Here is a 22,034-nt window from a genome sequence, read left to right as displayed (position 1 = left end):
CCACAGGCAACGACGGGTCCAAGCGACGGTCCAAAGCAGCAAAGCGCAAAGACAACAAAAACACCACCCAAAACGGCGCACCGATGAACCAAAAACAACAAAGCAATCGCTTCTATCCATCTCTGCCCTTTCTCTCTCTCTCTCTCTCGATCTCTCTTTCCCTCTTTGGCTGTCTCTGTCTGCCTGTCGCCGCTGACCACACGGCTGTTTAGAGGAGGCTGACGACGGCTCTGGCCGCCGTCTCACGGGAGGCGAAACACCGAAATCTTTTACTGGTTGTACCGTGTGTGTATGTGAGTGTGTGTGTGTGTGTGTTAGCTCTCGGCGCGTCGACCCAAAAGGCGAAGAGAGAACGAAATCCAGGTGAAGAAGAAAGCGCAAAACATCAGAAAACCTGTTTCTGGCTCCATAACATCGCACTGCTTGCTCCCTTCTGCACGTGCGTGTGTGTGTGTGTGTGTCGCTTGCTATGATTGTGTACGTGTTGAGAAGACGGTGGTGGTCGTCGAAGAACATTGGGCGACGGCCCAATCGGGGGATGGGGAGGGAGTGTGTGGAATATGTTCTCGTTCATAGCTGTTGCTACTAACGCGCAGAACACATTGGTGTTTCTATGGTTTTTAGCAAATGAAGAAGAATAAGAAGAAGAAAAAGGCGGCTGGAAATCGTTACGCCTGCCCCCCATGCCCGATGCCGATCACACCGCGATCGAAGCTGATCGATGATTTGTGCGTAGCTTTGTGTGCTGCTATGTTGCTATGTGCTGGCGTTAAAGATCTACAATAGCTTAATTCTCTTATCCAATGCACACCGAGGGAGTAAGATCGAGGGAAAAGAGAAAGAAAAGGCTGCTTCTCGCTTAGAATGAGGTTCGGTCTGTTTAAATGGCCAATCATATTACCAAGGCAGCTTCAACGCAAATGTTCGATTATGGGGAAAACCCTACAGCTTCGTTTTTGCACCATGAAGCGCTTAAACAGAGCCAGTACTGCTGCTGCTGGTGTTGGAACTGGATTTTTTGCATTTTTTTTTATTTCTGTCTTAAGGAAAGGTTTGAAGGTTTTGAGCGCTTTGTTTTGTTTTCAAACGTTTTGAAAGGAATTCGAAAAAAGGAAAATTCATTTGAAAGGATAAAACTTTGGTTGAAGATTGAAAGAATTAATCAAATTTTGAGCCACGACATAAAAGTGATAAGTTCCGAAATGAAAGAGCAGTAAAATTGTTTCAATTGAGTTGTCGTTTTTTATGATATAGATCACTTCAAACAGCTGTCCAAACAACATTCGAAACGGAATTTTAATCGACCGTATCTTGTTCCAGTTCTAATGAAGCATTGAAAAAGGTGTTAATATTTCAATATTTTAAACAAAATGGCAACAAAGCATGAGATTGTGACAAAACGTAGGAACATGTTGAGATAATTAGGATAGATGAGTGCATTTCTAAACCATTTCAAATCAATTGTTGAAATGATTCTAAACTATTAGAGAATGATGCCAAACTAAGTGTGTTTCGCCACTTAGCTTGTGTCAAGATCGAATGTCAAATTATGTTGGGATCCTTATTGTTCGCAAAAACGAACACAGAGCAGTGGTTTGATCAGCGAACAAGCTGTTTGATCAAATGTAGATTTGAGTTTAGAAATGATCGCGTCGCCTTCGCCGAATCTTCCTTTGTCGGTTGCAGCGCGTTCGTTCCGATTTGCTCTTTCCTTTGCTCGTTCCAAACCAATGGCAGTGTGACTAAAAATGGATATCGTGCAAGTGGAAGCACAAATTAGAATCTTTTTCACTTTCCCAGCACCCGCGAGACGCTCGCTCCCATTCGCCTCAAGCTTCTCCACGTCCACTCAACGTCCGTCCCTGTCTGCCCGGGGAGTGGAAACTTCATACGCGTGTGTGTTTGCGCGTATGCGATTCCACGGGTTCGAATTTCCTCCGTTCGCTGGCAGTACGGGCGACGAATGCATCCCCACGACCCCAACCAAGTCACTGTGTGTGTGTGTGTGTGTCGTTGTCATCGTCGTCGTCGTCGTCGTCATCGTCGTGATGTTGGCCACCCTGTTTGGCCCAACCGGTTTTCGGTTCGGCAGGGACAAGGCAAGGAGGAAGAAAGGGGGGGGGGGGCAAGGTACGAAAACACGGGGTGGCGGATACGGCGGAACTCACGAACATAACACACAAATAAAAGGAAGGGTAAAAAAGAAACAACATAATAAAAATAAAATAAAGCCACATAACACAATTCACTGGCGCTGGCCTGGGCTGGCTCGCTAGTGTGCGAGTAGCTGTGTGGACAAAAGTGCAACTTTAGCACATCATCATCATCATCGTCGTCATCGATCCACGCACCAACACGTTCGTTCGTTTGCGTGGAGTCAATCACAACCATGACAAGGAAATGGATAAGGGAGGAAGGGAGGGAGGGGAGGGAGAGAAAGTGCACCGCGCCATTTGGAAGTTGCTCTCCTATTGTCGTTGGAGCGGCTCGAAGCTTATCAAAACCTGCCAGAGAGCTTCGGCGTGCGCCCCTCTTTCCACATATGAACGGATTGGGCCGTTTTGTTCGGGAGCGAATGGAGCGAAATGGTGCTGGTGATCGGTGTCATCCTGTTCAGGCCCACTGGCTGCCAACCTGATCCCGCGCGCCCCGATCACACGACATGGTGGGGAGGGGGTGCACACTATGTGACCGCAAAAGCAGAAACAAAACACAAACAAAAAACGCACAAATCGCGCAGCTCGTGTGAAAGTATTAGCATTAATGCAGACGCACTTCCTGCTGCCTTTATCTGCGAACGAACTGCTGCTTTTGTAACGGTCTCTTCAATACATGAATGTCCGTATCAATGTCTTTAATGAAGCTATTTATCTCTCCATAGTGACGTAACAACGCCATTCATTTTATAATTTTAGATTTTAGAGTAAATCTCTTTCTTCAACATCCGCTTAATTTCGTGTCAACAAGTAGATTGGAGTTGAGGTTGAAAAACAATCTGGCGTTAATCCATGAAATAGAATCTTCTAAATCACATTACCAACAACGCCATTACGATCGTATCTTTATGCTTCGCTGCGTAACAATATACACACACTCACACACCTAAGCTGCACTTTAACGGTGCATTCTCGTTCTGCTCCACGCGACAGTAGGGCGTTAATGTGTCGCCAAACCGTACGCAAACCCTCGCGCAAAGAGCTCGTCGAATCCCGATCTGTTGAAATAAAATGAATGAACGGGTTTCTTCGGCCGCCCGGGGAGGGACAGAGAACGCGATGATAACGCATACATACCGTAACGGTAGCAGTCTTTTAAAAGCTTCCCTTATCATCGGCTTATCAGACCGAGATCCGAGGGACAGCTGTCCCGATGTGCGATGTGCGGTGTGTGTGTGCATGTGTCTATATTGATTTAGTGTTTGCCAGCACACTTACAATTTGTAACATCAAAGAGGAGGACCGTTTTGAAACGAAGGGTCGGAGTTGTTGCAGGGCAGTATTGGCGGCCTCTCCACATCCCACCATGTTTGCCATGTAAACCTGTTTTCGCTGTCAATAATTACAGTTGGTCGTGTAGGGAGTGGAACAAGAAGTGATGATGGACAGCTTATGGAGGCTTGATTTCCCAGCATAAAACGTTGCTTGCCTGCGGTGGGCTTCTTCCTTGCTACCCTGCTTGATGTGTACGTCCAGCAGTCATCCGTAGGATAATGATGAAGATGATGAAGCTGGGATGAATGCGTCAACAGGTAGCTTGATTCCTGTTTTCTTTTTTTGCAATAAGAAGCCAATACTCCCAAACAGTCCGCCGAACAGTCCGTGGAAGAATAACGTACTCCAGAAGAAGCTGACGGGGAAGAAAAATGGTTCTGCCTAGGCCCTACTTACATGAGTACCAAAACTACTGACCGCCAGTAAAACGCTATACCACTTGTATGCGCTCGCTCTTTTCGCTACTTAAATTTCGGCTTCAAGTGTACGATTGAAGCATTTCTCTCTTACGTGGGGAGGTAGGCTCTTGTTATGATCGTCGACAGAGACACCCAGTGATGTTTGTTTGCTGCATGGAGTAGTGCTGCTCACAACCCGTTCTGTTGTGGTGTGTTTTGTTCCTGCCTTTTCGCTCTTCTTGCTGCTTCCTTTTGCTCGCTTATGTGGTGGGGAGGCAACATATTTTATGGTCTGCTTTGTTTCAGAACGAAGCCCCCCAAGATACGTACATGGGTATGGGATTGGTGTTCGTGTTGAAGTACACCTTTAATCGTCCGTTGTTCCAGGGTCCCGGTGCAACGAGAACCACTGCACTGAGACAGACGCTTGGAGTGTGTAACTTCGCGTGTGAAGAAGAGAGGGAATCAAAGGTGTAGGGTACGCTACGGGAATAGTAAAGAAAACAGGAAAGAAGAACTATAAGTAAAACAACAATGAAATTAAAAATTGAGGCTGAATGTAAACAAATGTAAACTTTCATGCACTATTGTGCTAAAGAGCAAAGTACAGAAAGAATCTTTAAAGAGGTATCGTTTGGCTGCTCGTCCGATGAATTACAACTGTACTAGATATTTGAGTTTATAAGAGAATTTCATTTATTTGTCTAATACCTTTTTGAGGATATGATAATGATGGATTTATACCTTTAGGTTTCTTGATATTGCGTTTTTCCAAGATAAGAAACGTTTTTCCATCTACTTTTTTCGTACTTTTTTTGTTCTAGGAAAAGCCGATTGATTGAATTCTCTAAACATGATTACAAAATGGTTCACCACATCATGTAGCATTAGGCAATATAAGATGCAATAGGTTTCGATCGTGCGGACAGGCAATAAGTAAAAGATGCCACAATTTATACATGCCCACCAACCATTGGCTCAACCGGTTTTCCCGATCGATTAATGCATGATGTGTATTCCATTATCATCGATAACCAGTTTGGTGATTTTGCGAGCATTGGCATCGGTCCGGTAATGAAGCATATCCGCCTGATCCAGTTTTGCGGCCAGCATGCAACATGATTCCAGCCGAGCCCGTCGCCAAAGAACAATGATCCACTGTGTTGCGTTTATTACTGTTATCGTTTGGCTGCTTCTTCTTCTTCTTTTGGCTCAACAACCGTTGCCGGTCAAGGCCTGCCTGCACCCACTTGTGGGTTTGGCTTTCAGTGACTTATTGATCCCCCCATAGTAGGATAGTCAGTCCTACGTATGGCGGCACGGTCCATTTGGGGCTTGAACCCACGTTTGGCTGCTAGGCAAGCATTATTGTTATTTATGTGTTAAGGAATTTAAAAAAAAAACCTTTTACATTGCTTACTACAGTTGTTGAAAGACTACTGTCGACTGCCCTTGATACTTTTAGCGACGAGTTTCTGTTTAGCTAGATGTCTTCAATTTGCTCAATTGTGAGCAAATTCTGAACGAGTGTGGATGAGATTTCAATTGACCGTGATTGCCGTTAACTTACTTCCAATCGCGTACATTGTGACGTCTGTTTGGAGTCATTTAAGGCACTCAAAACCAACGTCAGTTTTGGACCTACGGCAGAAATGCAAGAGATATGTATGTAGGAGACATTCTAGATAGAAATCTATATATCTCCTCCGAACTGCGAATATCTCCCTTCGATATCTGCTAAAACTAATTGAATATAAAACAATAGACTTTATTAAACTGTTTTCCATTTGTTTTTTTTTGTATCAAATTACAACTTAAAATACGTTCATTTCAAATAAATGTTTCAAAATCGTTAAGAATAGTGGTGTTATAAACGGGTCTTTTTGAAGGTCAGCTCAGTTCGAGTTCATTCATAAAGATGATCCGGATCATTTGATCGGATCAATCATTCAATCGTTCGTTCTCTGCTAAACCTGTCAGTTAATGCTAAATCTGGAGTCAAAGAGAAATGAGAACATCTCAGGACTCTACCAAGGTTTATAGATTGTTTCCGAACAAATTTTGGATGGTTCCCATATTTTTTTAGCTAGTTCCCACAATTTACTGAGCGCTACCCATTTTTTTTCAAATTGGATTGTATAAATGTCCAATAGGATGATACCAAAATTATGAGAAAACTATACAAAAATATATGGGAAACGGTGAATAAAACGTTGAAAGGACCCAAAACATTACAGGAATCACGAGGCGAAGAGATACAGTACGTATTAACGAGCGAACGAGATAGTCAGTTATATTTTCATCGTCATTGTCGAGTGGACCATACGCTAAACATATCGCTAAAGCTGCATCTACACGATTAGCGCAAAAGAGTGAAGGTGTCAATTTTTATATGGAATTGACACCTCGCACGCAGATTTCTCCATACGTTCCGTTTTGGTATAAACAATCACACACGCGTAAGATATGTCTGATCTGATATCTAAAGAAAGAAGAATAATGATCCGAAAAATAAAACCTGCTCACTTGCTGATTTGGCGCATTCGAGCAATCGCCTTTGTTACTCTCGAGGAAGCGATGATCCGAATATTTCAAAAACTGATGCATGTTTCACTCGCTCAATTTACTGATCCGGATCATTTTAACGAATCCGGATCTGATCTTACACCACTAGCTAAGAATGTGTAATATTTTAAGAATGTGTACCATAGTTCTAACAATTACATTCTCTTTTTTCTCTTTGCAGATCTCAATTTTGGGGCAACCAGACTAACGCCGCGATGAAACAAACATTCAATGATCAAAATAAGCATTACAATATTCCAAAACGAAGTGATATTTTGGCAGTAAACGATCTAAATTACTCTAGCTATAATCAAACTTAAATTGATTACTAGAAACACTTCAATTGAGTAACAGTAAAATCAATACAATAAATTAATCTTCTTTGAGGAATTTCTCTGATTCCTTTTTGGCTGTTGGCTTTTGATTTTAAAGAAGTGTGCAGTATACCTTTTTAATGCAACATGTTTCAAAATTTATAAAGTTACTGCACTTAACACGTGACAGGCTAGAGATTTTTCATGTAGCTAAAAAGCGAGATCACTGAAAGAATATAACATCGATGAAATGTACAACCCCGTTTAGTTCCTCTGAGTATGTTGGTTAGTGTAGAGCGTCGTCTTTAGTTTCAATCGTGCGCAAAGGACTGCGCAAGCTCTTCGTTGCGTTGTGTTTCTATGTTCAAAGTTCCTGACGAAAACGTTCACTATGGGTTAATGTGAAGAGGACATAATGTTTATAGAATATTCTAGTTTGTGAGAAAATTGTGCTACGTGAAAATCCGTTCGAATTTGTGTCTCACATTTATCCTTATTATTTCTAAACGCAGGTTCAATAATATACCTCAGTAAAAACAGTGCCCAGTGATTTTTATGTAGCTCTCATCCGTCTATCGCTATTTCGTAGCAAGCATCGCGTGTGCATTCTATAGTGCGTTTTGTGTCCGTGTGTGTGTGGTGTAGCGTATTCGAGGTAGCGGGAGATAGCTTCGGTGATATTTAGAAGTGCCAATCGATCGAGTAGCTAGGAGACGGTCGAAACCGTTTCTTCCGGGGTTTTGCCGAGAAACGTCGGTACCCCAAACAGCAAAACCGCAGCCGCTCGCGATGGGCTTTTCGTCCGCCCTGCAGGGGCGGGCGGCGCACGATGCGCTGCTCAACCGGCAGGAGGCCGAGCTGAAGCTGCTCGAAACGATGAAGCGCTGCCTGGCGCAGAAGGCCAAGTGCGATCGCGAGTACGCCGTATCACTGGCGGCCGTCACCCAGCAAGGCCTCAAAATCGATCGCTCAGATGATCTGCAAGGTAAGTGATCTTCAAATACAGCCATTAGTAAGAACTAATACTTTCATTATGTATCATATACTGGGCGCCTCCATGCTTTTGCCGTTGATTTATGCGTTTATTTAAGCAGGTTGATGGTTTGTTGATGAATATACAATTGAATTATGATTTTTCTTTCACTGCTAATGAGGATTGTTTGAAGCACGATATAACCAACGATATGATGTACCTAGTTTAAAATCTGTATCATGTTTTTTTCATCATTGTTCAAATTCCACCTGAGTGCGAAAATGGAACCATTATTCATACGAATTGTTTGCCAAATTGATGAATCACATAAACAATTCCGGAAATTGATACTTACCCCCTTCCACACGTGTGTGTGTGTGTGTGTGTGTGTGTTTTAAACCCTCCACATTGGAGCTTGTTCCGCTAGCAACACACATTTCGGAACGTTCCCACGTCCCAAAGACCGGCAAAGCCACGATCACAGCCAGCAAGCTTTTACTAATGCCGCTCTCGCTTTTGCTTCCTGCGCTCGGTTTTATTTCCTTTTTCCAATTTTCTATCAACCATGCATGCGTCTATTTGTGTGTGTGTGTGTGTGTGTGTGTGTGTGTGTGTGTGTGTGCATGGCAAAAGTTTGGCTTTATTTCACCCTGTTTTACAGCACACCTTCAATCACGCACCATTGCGTGGAATTCATTTTAAATCATCATTCCACCATGGTCGTGCAGCGATAATGTGTGTTTGTGTGTGTGTGAGTGTGTCCCGATGCGTGTCTACCAATTGTTGTCTTTCGTTTTTCACCTTTAGTTTAACGGGTGATACTTTCGGGAAGCGAGATGCGTAAAGCAAGCATCGAAAGGGAACTCTGGCCGAGGATTAACCACCTGCTCGAAGAGCGGAAGAGTGGGAGATTGGGGAACGTAAAACTTTCGCTTGCATTCGACGCTCATGTTTTGCCAGCACTTTAAACTGAACCGAACGGTTCTTCGATTAGAATGCTTCTTCTTTGCGAACGCTCCGAGCTTAAATGTTTATTTTGGCCACGATCGTTGTGCCGTCCTGTTCATGGTCGTACTGGCCAGCAAGATTTTTTATCTCTCTATCTCTTTCTCTCTTTTAACCTTTTTCTCATCCTGTATTTTTTCCACTTGCGTGCGTTTTATACATGCAATTTCATCCACGCTCTATACGCACACACTTCAGTTATCTCACAATAATGTGAGCCACGCGTTTGGATGTTATTTTTGGGTTGTTTTATTTTTCTCTCACTCTCTCTCAACCGTTGGTTGCATGTGTGTGTTTTGGTTTGTAATTAAAGAAATTTGCGGAAACCGAAATTACAGCTCCATGATCCATGATTCAAACGATGCCCGGTGGTAGTGGGGAAGCTTTTCCTGTTTTATGTTTGCTTCCAATTTGCAGCAGCAAAGTTTATAGCCACGTACAATTGTTTACCATTCTAAAAATAGCAGCCACCTTCGTATCTGTGGCTGTTCAGTAACATTTGTTGTATAAAATAGTGAATTAATACCACACCATCCAATAACAAAGAACCATTATTTGTTTGGTGCCGAATTTAACTGCCTAATGATTAAAAAAAGAACCAAATTTGATAGAAATTAGCAAACGCGAAGAGCTCTCTTTCTCCCTACCTAAAACCTCCGTCAATGTATAGCACCTGCTCTCCCAAAAAAAAAATTTCCCTGGCATTGTCTCATGTAATTTGAATACATTGTCCGTTTTGAAGGTTTCTATTTTTTATACCTCGCTAATGCAACAAAGCCTCACGCATGCCTGCAAATGGGGTTTGCGGTGAATATTAAATGTATACCAACAAACTAAACAAACACATTTGGCGCGCAATTGAAGGGTAACGGCCAGGGGCAAACGACAGTGGGGTTTTTGGCGAATGATATAAACATAAATTTATGCAACTCATCGAATCCGTAACCACACTCAAACATTTTCCTCTATGTGCGAGTTAGATCTGTTTTGCAATTTAAGGGATAATTGGTGTTAGTTTGTAGATATAGTTTTAGTTGTTGTTGTAATGTTGGTTGCATTTTTTGTATTTATTTTGCTCTTTTTTATTTATTTTTTATTAGTTTAATCTAATCTTGATGCAAACAGCAATAAGGCAAAGCCGTCCATAAAAAAATCTTGATGCAAACGCTTAGGCAATAATGTCTTGTTGCAGATTAATTAAACAATCTAGATATGTGATTTGTGTTATATTAACTAGTCTAATCTAATCTAATAATTTAAACAAGCGGAACCTATTACCACCTCAACATGCTTCTTCGCGTTTGCAATGCCTATCATGCTTGCAATTCTTGGTAAAAAATGTACAATTTTATGATAATGATAATGAACCTTGATAACTAGCAAATATGTATCATTTAGCCACCATAATTAAACACTCCAACAGTAAACCATGTTGCTCAGCATCTGATATTTATTTATCCATTTCTTTTCCGCGCCTTTGTGCCCGCAAACAAACCGGAACACAGGAAGTCACGTAATGCGAGCGTGGCGAAGCTTCATGGAAGAATTGGACCATACGGCCAAACAAATTCGCACCAACGCGGAACAGCTGGAAACGGTCTGTCACGAGAAGCTGGCCAGCCTGTACCAGGAAAAGCGACGCGTCAGAAAGCAGTACCAGGAGGAGCACACCAAAATCGCCACCCAGTTCAGCCATGTAAGTATTGATTTAGCAGAGCGTTCGTTGGTGCTGTGTGAAAACGGGTAAAATGTCATGTTAATGTTGTACTTGTGCTATTGTACAAATGTGGTGTGCTCACAAGGGACCGGCAAAAGCAAACAATCCTATTTGTGGCTTGATAATGCATAATTTAGAAAAGATACACCAACACACACATATGTTGACCTTTTTACGTCAAACGTCGATGCCATGTCGTGCAACTGCATTATTAGCAACCAAAATAGCATAGCAAATGAAATACGTCTGGAGCATGCACGGTCCAGAATCAGGCTACACAAAAATTGGGTCAGTGTTGGGTCAGCCTAGATCACTCCATGCGGAAGTTGTGGATTGTTCTAACAACCTTTTATACCTTTTTTGTACCTGTACATTATTAGGTACAAACATACTGTGACGATAAATGATGGTGTAGGTTAAAATAAGCACAATGCTGCACTGTAAGCACGAAACAGATAATAAATGGGGTGTTGTTCTAATATGATAAACCTGTCCGAGTGGCAAGTTGACTCGGTTAGCCAGATATAAGTGGAAATAGGGCGTTGTGTCATTGCACAAGTATGTGCCGGCAAACCGACAAACGACAACCTCCTGAACGGGGAGCAACGAGCAAACCATGGTGAACAGTAGGTGCTGCTGCTGGTTGAGGAAAATGTTGTTAAAATGTGGTAGCGTCGTCTTGGCACACACATGCGAACAGAGACAGACACAAAAACAAACTAGTGGCTATTGCAGATGACCGAGTCATGTAGAACACGGCCTGCCATCATCGGGATGCGGTGATGCGACGGAGAGAGGACGGAGTTTTACTGGTGCCTTTCTTCTTTCACTTGGAAGCAATGGAACTTACATGCGTTTGTTTGCTTACTCTTGCAGAACCGTTTGCTTTAGTGCTAATTTTGGAGGTTGTCATTACTTCATTGTTGGAAATCTAAAAAATCTATTTAATATAATAATGATAAAGCAAGCGAATGCTTTAAATTATTCGTTTATGTTTAAATTGTTTTCCATTTTTGGTACTCCGTTCCAATTTATTTGTTACTGAATGATACATATTTTTGCCAAGATTTTCTTTACATTGAATGTGATTTAATGTATACAAAGTGGAGGGACTCTTTAAACATATTTTTCTCTACATTAATCATTTAATTCTAATGAAAATGTTAAAAGCACAAACTGTTCAAGAGCTTTTTTCATAAATTTATCTCTGATATACTGTTTTAGTAATATTGCAATGGAATTTGATAACTCTGCATGCAATGTCCAACAGTTTCGGATGACATCTCGGTTTACTAGAAAACGAGCTGACTCGCAGACCTTTTGGCATTAGCTTTCCATAAAAAAAAACGCAAAAACAAAGTTGAATAATTTAACCCAAATAAAGAACGTCTCTGTTCGCCGCTGAAACGATGCGGATGGTACGGATGGCGCAACATTTTATGGCACACAATACATTGCACGCCTCACGGGTGTCACGCAGCGAGTGCGTTCCTCCTCCTCCCTCCCCCCCCCCCCCCCCCCCCCCCCCCTCGCCTTCGCGGAATCAATTGTGCAGGGCCAAAAGTCAAGCAACGCAAACGGGCAAACGTTCTTCTAATAGCCGATCGTACGCCGCCCTATATGTTACTACTGAGCACAGTGCGCTTAGTGTGAGGCCGTTTGTTTGTGGTAGGAACGAGCAAGCAAGCTAACGAATGCATAAATCGTACGGAGGTAACAGCTGCTACTACTGCCTCTGCTACTGCCCGTCACCGCCAGAGAGCGTCGTTCGTCATCGTGTCTTCTAATTTAAAACAAAACAGCCTCCCTCATCGGTCTCATCATCGGCAGAAAAGGGGGAGCAAAGAAGGCGGCTGAACTGTCGGCTAATCATCAAATCAATTAATCCAACACTCACACCGACCGACCAGGTCAAGTGAAGCGTATTTATGGTTGAAATACGCGTTGCTTCGGGTAAAGACTGAAGATAAACAGGCTGTTTTGGGACGATCCCATCGGGCAAAATAAGCAGTTGTGTGATATATTTTGTTATTTCTAATGCACTCTCTTGAGTCCTCCTTCACTCTGATTCTGGTGCAAAATGTCCAAAATCGTTTCGCACTAACCGACCAAAGAGCGCAACCCATTGGCCGATTGAAGAAAACATGTTGCTGCGCGTTCGAATTTATAAGCGCCAATTATAGGTCACCCGGAGCTGCTGCGCCCCGCTCAAGGGTGGGTGGTGGTCGGCCAACCCGTCGTGTGGTCGTGATAGTCGCGCGGCTCACTTCATCCCCCACCCTCCCGGACACACGCTGGTCACCGTTTTTGTGCACGCACACAAACGCAATGCTCGCTCTCTCTCTCTCTATCCCTTTTGCTAGCGCCTGCTCCCTCCCTCGATCCAAGATCCAAGATCAGCACGATCACCTTGCCTTTTCCCCTTGCCTTGTTTGCTCATTTGCGTTTTGACAATCGTTGGGGGTTAGGGAGAGGGGTTCGGGTCTTTTTTCCCCCACTTCTTCCCCATATCTTAACCGGTTTTTTTTCGCATCCGAGTCAGGCAAATCGAATCGTTCCTTCCTGTGAACCAAAGCTAACGGGCCAGCAGGCGCGCGCACACTCCACCCTTTGCGCAAGACACAGGACCCACACCCACCAACCCCTCCGATCGGTTTTGCATGGCTCGCACGGAGACCGCGTCGGACAAACGCGGGTTGGAACGTGGCCAAATTCGAAGCCGGAGAAAGAGACTCGCGACCACGTTTAGCACGTTGTAGGTGTGTGTCTAGTGGTACCAGCGATCACACAGAGGGGTGGTAGGGTGTGCCCTCGCACGCCCACACACACACACACATACACACCCAGGGCGGGCGGGTGGGGATGAATTAAATGAACAAAATCGGCAACCCTCCTGACGGCAGCAGCTGACTGTATAAATAAACAAAAAAGGCCCCACGCCACAGGTTGGTGAGCGCGGTTCGTACAATGTATTGAGAAACGCATTACACAGCGAAACACGTGTTAGTTGGCAATACGAAAACAAAAAAAAACACACTCACTCACGATAGAAAGTCCGGTTCCGGCTGATGCAATAATTATTGTGTGCAGCAGCGAAAATGAAGATAGAAAAACGAGCATTTTTGGCGACTAATCTTTGAGGTCTTTCTGGGATATCTTGTGGGTTGAAAATTATTAAATTTAGCACTAATGCCAAATCTAATTAGGAAAAAACTATGTCCTTATCATTCGTCACAACAAGCTTCATCGGCTTAACCGTTATGTTCAAACCATGTATGATCTTAGGAATTTGTTAATAAATTCTCCAACCAATGACTAAGGTGTGTTACAGTGAAATCTCTCAACGTGAATATCTCTCTAAGCTGACGGTCCACCTTGAAGATTCACCTTAGAGAGATTTCACTGTATTTGGAATCGTATATTAAACATATGTACTAAGACACTAAGCCAAATAAAATACGCATATTGTAGAAAGCACGTCTACTAAGTTGTGATTTTCTTAAGACATCATTTAAAAGTACATTTTTTTTAAATAATGTTTATTTTGGATTAAATGTTATTTTATCCCCACTCAGCTCAGTTTATGATGAACATAAACCAATTCATTTGATGTATCTTGAACCTGTATAACGTTCCGTTGTTATACTCCAGTTTGCCATTGTCATTCTGCTCCGTACGATCGCTTCCTTCCCGGTTTAACCCTATCACTTTGCTTTGCCACACTTCCCACTCGAGCTGCCTAATGTTACCTATCTATTTGGCCGGTCAAATGGCTTTCCCAATGATAGCCAATTACCCCCAAAAATAGATGATACCTCAAAGAAGGGCTTTGTGCAGCGCACCAAATGGATTCTCGGAAGCTGCCAGCCGCCAGCCTAATGCCAATGTAATCAACCGAATTACCCGCGGCAAAGAGTGCCAGCCACACCAACGCCATCGAGTTGGCACAAACGTCACTCGTTCGGAGCCTACCCCGGCATTCCGAAGAACCGATGCCGATGTCAGCTGTGTCGAGTGCTGGTGGTGTTGGTCGATATGGCTGCATGTTTCGCTGGAAAATATGACCACCTCCACCAGCAGCGTAATGGTACTTCGCTGATAAAAGAGCACTTAGGCAAGAGATGAGAAGATAGAGCTAAGGGCGTGTAGCAAATCCTTTTAGGCTGAAGTAGCTATTTGTGAGCTCGTGTCGTGAGTGTGTGTTGGTATATTTTAAAGATATTTGAAGAAAAAAAAACACAAAACGTTTGCCTTATTTGTGTGTTTATTTATTTTACGATATTTTTTTCTTCGTGTACTTCGTGCTATTTAAAACCTAATTGATACAATTTGTGCCTTCGCTTTCTCGCTGAACGTACACCATGTTCTTTGCCACGTCTGACGCAAATGAAGAAACATTGCCAACTCTCAGGATGGGCAAAACGTACCATTCATTTCCATTTGCGTGTACATCATCGTGCGCGACTGTTGCTCGTCGCCCAGCAGCATCTCCACATTCCATTCCATTGATGGTGTACAACCTTTATGCGATAAGTTCCCCGAAAAAAAACAAAAACAAACCGACAGCCAATTCTTCGACCGATTCCAACGGGACCGAGAGAGTGAGAGAGAGAGAGAGAGAGAGTTCTGCGAACCACAGACGTTGGGAAAGCACGCTTAGCAGGAGCACGGTCGAGACGGAATGCTCCAGAACAACAATTGCCATCAATTATCACGGAATTGATATTAATTGGATTTTAGTGGACACTCCGTTGACCGTGCGGGAAATACCGTTCGAACGCCATTTTGCTGTACATCCCCGTCGTAACTGATCAACCGAGGGGAGGCTTGAGATGGTCGAACTTTGTTTCATTTGCTACAAAACTTGATTTGCAATGCAGGTAAAAGGTTGAATAAAATTTCAACAACAAATTGCATAAAATGAAATGTAAAAAAGGGAACTTCGAGCGATTAAAAAAGAGAAATTATATTGAGGTAGCTATTGGTAAAAGATGGATTTTCCATTTGCGCCCTAAACTAGGGCACATATCAAATTGACGTAAGAAAAACAAAAAAATACCCCGATTATAAAAGAAACAACAATCTAAAAACAGCTTCACCCGCTCGTACTTTACGTGTTCGGCGTCTGACAGCTGGAAAAACCAGATGCTACTAAAACACACCACAGTTCGGCTGCATCTGAACGCTGCTGCCCTGCTTTTAATAGCAGTGTTCAAAATTAGAGCAACGCCGAGGAAAAAGGGCACCAATCTTTCGTCATCGTTATCGAGTAAGATCAAATAAATTGGCCCCAGACGTTGTTTCCAGATTTTCCGGTCTCAACCGCAGTCGGGAGCAGCAGAGGCGCGGTCTGGGCACAGTAATGCGCCAGCTAATCGGAACAGTCAGTCAACATGAAAAGGTGCATTTTACGAGAAGAAAGGGTGTGGTAGGAAAATGAATGATTTTCGTTCCGTTTTCTTTTTTTTTTATAGTTGAGCGGTGGGTTGGTTGGTTTTTTCTACTCTTTCTTAAAGATGATTTGATCATAACACTAAGGGTGATTGTTGATTCAAATGAGCGTTTCGGTCTATTCTTTTGCTCTGAAAAAAAAACCCTCTATTCTTCGGCGCATGTATTGTGTGCTCTTGAGTGGATCTGGTTTTTGTAAATGTAGGCGATAGTAAGCCCTACTTAACTAAACACTCGTTGACGAAACGTTTTATCCTATTTTTTCTACATATTTAAAGTGGGAACAACAGAGCATCATATTTATTCGTAATAAACTAACATCAATTTAATAATGAAAAGTGCTTTTTAATGAAGAATGTTTTTAGTTTTTTTAAGAATTACCGTTAGACTACATGTGTTCTACTCGAAATTATGATCAAGGTTTTGTATGAACTGAAAATGAAGAAAATATCAAAATTCTAATAGAAGGAATAATTGAAAAAATCAGTTTTAGGTATGACATTTTTTACAAACAATCTTAAATATTTAAATTTAAAATTAACAAATTAATTGTTCATGAAAATTGCATTTTGATGCCTCCTACAATCATTAGAATCAACAATTTTACACGGCATTAATTCAACCAGTTAAAGCATGGATACGATCGCTGCTGGTAGCAAACAACTCGATCGTGTCCTACAAATTGTCCAAAGCCCCTAATCACGCTCATGTTGTCGTGTAATGAATATGTTTGTACCATTTATTGTGCTATTTTCACCAGCCATTATTCGGTAGCTTTGATTACACCTGCACTCATAATCAAGCAAAATTCTCCCACGCTGGTCGTAGCAGCGTATCGAATAAATTGAGCCCTACAACAACAGAAGCAGCAATGCTCAGCTGGGCGCACGATGAAAAAAAATCGCCGACGGCAGCGTGTGAAAAGACGCTGCATTTTTCTCACCCACCCACCTCACTTCGCACCGGGCCTGCATTTATTGTACGGTCACTGGGTCGATGGACAGCAATAGATAACACACAGCAGACGCGTATCGTTTAAACCGTTCGCGTGATAAGTGCTCCGGCGAATAATGGTCACAGTAATGGTTGTTTAATTCGACCACTTAATTAAAAACGTAACATTACATGCCACCTTCCACGTGCCGGAAGCCGCCACGCCAAGACCACTTTTCCGCTTCGATTGCGCTTGGGTGAAATTCATAGCAGCAGCAAAACGGCGGAGCGGGAAAAGTGTGAAAACGTGCCGCCTGCACTATGTCGGATGTGAAGTACGTTGTGAGTTGTGAGCGAAAATGGCCCCAAAATGGTATACAAAACCAAACACTCGCCACAATCGGTTCTCGCCTCTCCCACAGTAACCCATCGTCACTTCGGTGACATTTGACGTGTGGTGCTGGGTGCTGTCTGGCCAAAAATTAAACAAACACGAGACCACCGCAAGCAAAGTAAGGCAAACTATAAATTACCGCTGGCGGTTGATGAAAGATTCGCCGACGGTTGAGGGTAAGATGAGTGGAAAATTGAAGCCGCAATGAAGGTGGTGAGGGTTGAGATGATTTAATCATTCACCCAAACCCACCCGGGGCCTCACAAATTAACCACCGACCTGACGGTTCGCTGTCGCTTCTTCGTTATCGCCGCATCTGCTGATTCCATCAGCTCTACCCACCGATCAATTTAGTCAATTTTATTCAATTATTCGCTTGCACACCAAGGCAGTAGCACCTCGCAGGAGGAAGATGGGTAGGCAAGAACCACCGACGCGCTTTTAAATGGTTTGGTTTTTCTTTCGTTTATGGCAATCAGCTACCGTGAGGAGCATCATCTTCCAGAAGAATGAGCAGGATGGGAAAGGAAAACTGTGTGAGCCTGATATTCAGCGCAGCTTTTCGCTTTCTCTCGCTCTTCTCTCCCTTTCTCTCTCTCTCCTATCTCTCTTCTCTCTCTCTCTCTTCTCTCTCTCCTCTCTCTGTCTAACTGAGCTTCGGTACAGTTTCTCCACAGGGCTTGAAGCATCTGGTTTTGACAAATTTTCCATCCATACCAACCATACCCGGGCCCCATCGGTTACTCCTTAGCCTTCGGCGCGCTACATAAATTTCGCCACTCGATTGCTCTTCCAGTTGGATAATTCGGCTGTGAAATGAGTTTCTACTCGACTGTGACCAACACACGGGCATGACTTGGGGTTAGATTTTTTTTATGACATAAATTATCTCCAGGATAAACGATAAACAGCCTCTTTGGGGCTGGTTGTTTATCCACACGCACTGGACATTTCATTGATCCATGAAATAAGAAGCTGCACTTGTTCCCCTTTTAAGGTAGAAGAGGCAGGTTTAATTGAGGAAAATTATTATGACGCCAATTTAGTGTAACACGACACGCTTTTTAGGGTTAGAAACATTAGGGTAAGGAATATACAATTCATTCATTGCGCAATAAAGCGATTAAACCTTGTGATGAAGTCATTGAAAGGTTAAAACTGTTCCGTCCATCGTCCCATCTGAAGCAGATAATTAAATCACACGTAACTAATTTATGAACAAATTGGATGGATTTCTTATACCTGTCTTTATTTTACTACATTATGCGTCAGGACAGGTGGTAAATGATGAAGAGTACTACAAATAAAAAAATGAAACCTTACAGTTTCTGTGCCATCTCCTTGGGTACTTGTAGTGGAAATGAAAATCCAATCCCGATGGCCAATGGAATTGCAGATTAGTTGACCCGAATATTCCATTCCAGCAGCACCGACAGCAGAAGCGCCGCCAGGGATCACTGCTATGTCCCGTACAACCAAAGAACCGGTCACTGTTCGGAGAGAGAGAGAGATAGAGAGAGATTGTGTACTCAACCCTGATTGGGAGGGCAGACGGGACAATCAATCCGGTGGCTTTGATCTTCACCTTGCACCAGCAGATTGCGCGTGAGGCAGGTCAGTGCAGTGGATGGACAACAACCCGCTGCCTGGATGCAGCCCATTTCCGATGCAAACGTCTCTGTGTGCGTTTTTTTTTTGCTTTTGATTTTCTCATAAACCAGTTCTACGCTATTGCATGTGCTGCAGTGTCACTCTTGTCCGCGCGCCCACCGTCCTGCTGGTGATGTACCGCTACGTTTTGGTGCATTCAGGCCAGGCCAGGACAGGTTACAAAAGAACTGGATTCAGCTAGCATTGCCCTTACAGGAAAGGCTATCGTGGCGGCCTTCCGTGACGGCCGATGTTAATGCCAAATCAATTCCTGGGGCTGGATTGCTGGAAGTCAACTGAGCAGACTGCTGGAATATACGTATAAGCTAGTGCACGCTGCCATGGTTCCTCCTGTATATCATTTCTAATGCGAGAGACGATAAGTAATGACGCCCAAGTTGTGCGTGCAAGCGGGGCACGGATACGAGTTTTGGAGCTTGAATTTTTAGCGTTATGTTTTGTACAGGCGAAATGCATCAAAAGCATAGGAAAATGAGGTTGAACTGAATTGGTTATCGTTAGCAGTAGAAAAAAAACCGGTAAATTACTGATGCTGCTGTATGTGAGACTAGTGTAGAATGAATGTATTTGTGCAAAAGTAGGACAAGACCGCGCTAGATTGAGACAAATTATATTACAGTAGTAAGGTAAGTTATACAAATTTAAAAAAAATGCAGATTGTTTATAAGAAGATATCAACAAACTCTATCATACACATTTCTTATCAAAAAGGGAAATATATCAGAGGGTCAGAACATCGAATCGTATGTAATAACTTTATAAAAGCTAACCAAACCCTTTCCTTAAGCAAATAGAAGGCTTGCCGTAGTAAAGTTTATTATGTAAATACGTTTTTAAACCCCTTCCTTGTCCCATCACACTTCCATATCGGTGTTATGAGCAATTTAATAGGAAAAGTTCCTCCCTCCCACTGCTGTCCCACCACTTGCTGGTCTGTGCTGTAAAGTTTCGATTTTTACGACTGTAGACCAAACTTGGTGGGCACAATATTATTCTGCCCTCCCGGTGTTGGTGTTTTATTTCACGGAAGTAACCATAAAGTTTGCATTATGCGTCAACGTGAATCCTACCTGCCACGAAGCTCAGCAACACGCTGGCTCCTGCAACATAGAGCTGGTGTAGAAGAGGGTTCACCAACTACCAACCTTTACGCGTTGTGAAAGAACGTTTATGCACAAGAACTCGAGAAGGGCAGAACGGTAGTCGTTGGAAAGTTTGTTGCATGTGAACAGAAATCTTTTGCCGAATGCATTGGGCCCTTTCTGGCTGGTGCTGGCTGAATGCTTTAGGAAGGAGCAGAAATGGTGTATAAATTAGCTCATCATCACTCAGCGACTCGTTTGCTGTTTATTTTTGCAGAATTAATGCTGAGTGTAGTATGCAATATATTTTATGTTCACCTTCACGGTATCTATTTACAGAATATCAAAATCCATCTATTTCAGCTCTCAACTAGTATGCTCTTTTTAGTTACTTTTTATGCAAACCTTCCACAGTGGTTAATTATACCCAATTGTACCTCAACACCTCGTGCTTATTACAGCATGAGAAAAGTTGAAGGAAAAACTTTTCGAACTACACATTATTGTTCGGTTGAATGCATTTCTTGTTATGTGATATACGGTGTAGAGTGTGTCCTTTAGAATGCTCACAAGCAAGGTGTAATTAATGATTTATGCAAATTGTTGCAAATTGTTGTGCAAAACTCACCAAACGCACCACCATTCCTTCTGGAACTGCATCTTCAAACAACTCTAAACATCTCTAGGGTATCGTTTATCTTCATTATGTCCTACTGTTTGGGGTTTATTTTTATGAAACTTCTCCATTCACCTTCCTTCGTGCTGTTTAAGGAAGGAACGTTTGTTTATACCAGCAACACGGTACAAGTTTAACCCACAATTATTTCATATCGCTGTTTTGTCCTGTTAATGACTCAGAAACTTTGATTTCATCCGTTGTGTTAGCTACATAATTGTCATCCAATCACCGAGAATTATAGCACACCCTTTTCTTCTTCTTCTTCTTCTTTGGCTCAACAACCGTTGTCGGTCAAGGCCTGCCTGTACCACTTGTGGGCTTTGGCTTTCAGTGACTAATTGATTTCCCCCCATAGCAGGATAGTCAATCTTACGTATGGCCACACGGTCTATTTGGGGATCTAACCCATGACGGGCATGTTGTTAAGTCGTACGAGTTGACGACTGTACTACGAGACCGGCTTAACCGGCTACCTTTTGTAAAGAAAAGTGAGTGATTTCGAAAGCAATGATTTTTATGTAATAGAGTTCCATGTTTATTATCCATGTTCACTATGTTTGGAACAAACCGGAAACATTGGCACAATCCAAAACACAGTCATCCAAAACACCAGCCGGTATATGTCATTCGAATCGGCACGTAAGGTTTAACCGGGTGAATCACGCTCGGTCGATCAATGTTGGTAATTTTCTTCCGACGCTTACTCATCGTAATTGGATGGTAGTTGCTTTTCTGGCCGGATCAGTTCGAATCATGGTGCAAGAAGTCCAACTCACCCTCGACAGGAAGACGTATTAAGCTTCTGCATTCTCGTCCCCGCGATGACGCATTAAATGATGTTGCTGATGTATTTTGGCTTGCTTTTTGTTGTTATTCGTTCAGAAATATTCGAGGCAAACTAATTAAATGATGGCATTAAAACGATGCAAAACACGATCCGGCCTTCTAAAATGGCACACGACACAGATTGCGTTGCGGTGGGCCACGATGTCAAGATTACATTGCAATCTGCATTCCATTGGCTATGGCTCACCGAACCCTACCAATCCGGCTAAGTCGGCGAACAAACTCGCCAAACCGGAACCCGCCGGAACACCGGATCTCTTCTACTCCGTGTGTCCGTGCTCGAAAAGATGCATTACGATAACGTTTCGTGTCACCGTCGTTTGTTGCAAGAGCAAAAATTGATTCTCTACTGCAATAGAGCTTTGCCTTTATTAGTACATTCCACCACTGTTTGTGAATGTTATTTCTTCTGGCACGTTATCGTGTCACTTGCAATCACTTACAACAACCCCCTGATCCTATCCGAGAGCGATGTAATGGAAACTCGTAGCTTGATTAAGAGCTTGTGCAAACAG

The 22,034-nt window shown here is 42.9% G+C and overlaps 1 protein-coding gene across 6 annotated transcripts in view; it reads left to right on the top strand.

The window, feature by feature from the left end:
* Positions 1 to 22,034, top strand: part of LOC121588508 (tyrosine-protein kinase Fer-like) — a 43,624-nt gene that overhangs the window by 1,032 nt on the left and 20,558 nt on the right. For 4 of the 6 annotated variants that reach the window (XM_041906530.1, XM_041906531.1, XM_041906534.1 and 1 more), the window contains exons 2-3: positions 7,281 to 7,753; positions 10,252 to 10,442. In XM_041906530.1, coding sequence (XP_041762464.1) covers positions 7,558 to 7,753; positions 10,252 to 10,442 — 387 coding nt within the window. In that variant the 5' untranslated portion in view covers positions 7,281 to 7,557. The remainder of the gene's footprint in view (positions 1 to 7,280; positions 7,754 to 10,251; positions 10,443 to 22,034) is intronic. The other 2 variants (XM_041906532.1, XM_041906533.1) reach the window with 1 other exon arrangement.

The sequence above is a fragment of the Anopheles merus genome, chromosome 2R (assembly GCF_017562075.2).
Source record: "Anopheles merus strain MAF chromosome 2R, AmerM5.1, whole genome shotgun sequence".
Taxonomy (NCBI): Eukaryota; Metazoa; Arthropoda; class Insecta; order Diptera; family Culicidae; genus Anopheles; species Anopheles merus.
The sequence above is the reverse complement of the archived record's forward strand: the minus strand, read 5'-3'. Positions and strand labels throughout refer to the sequence as shown.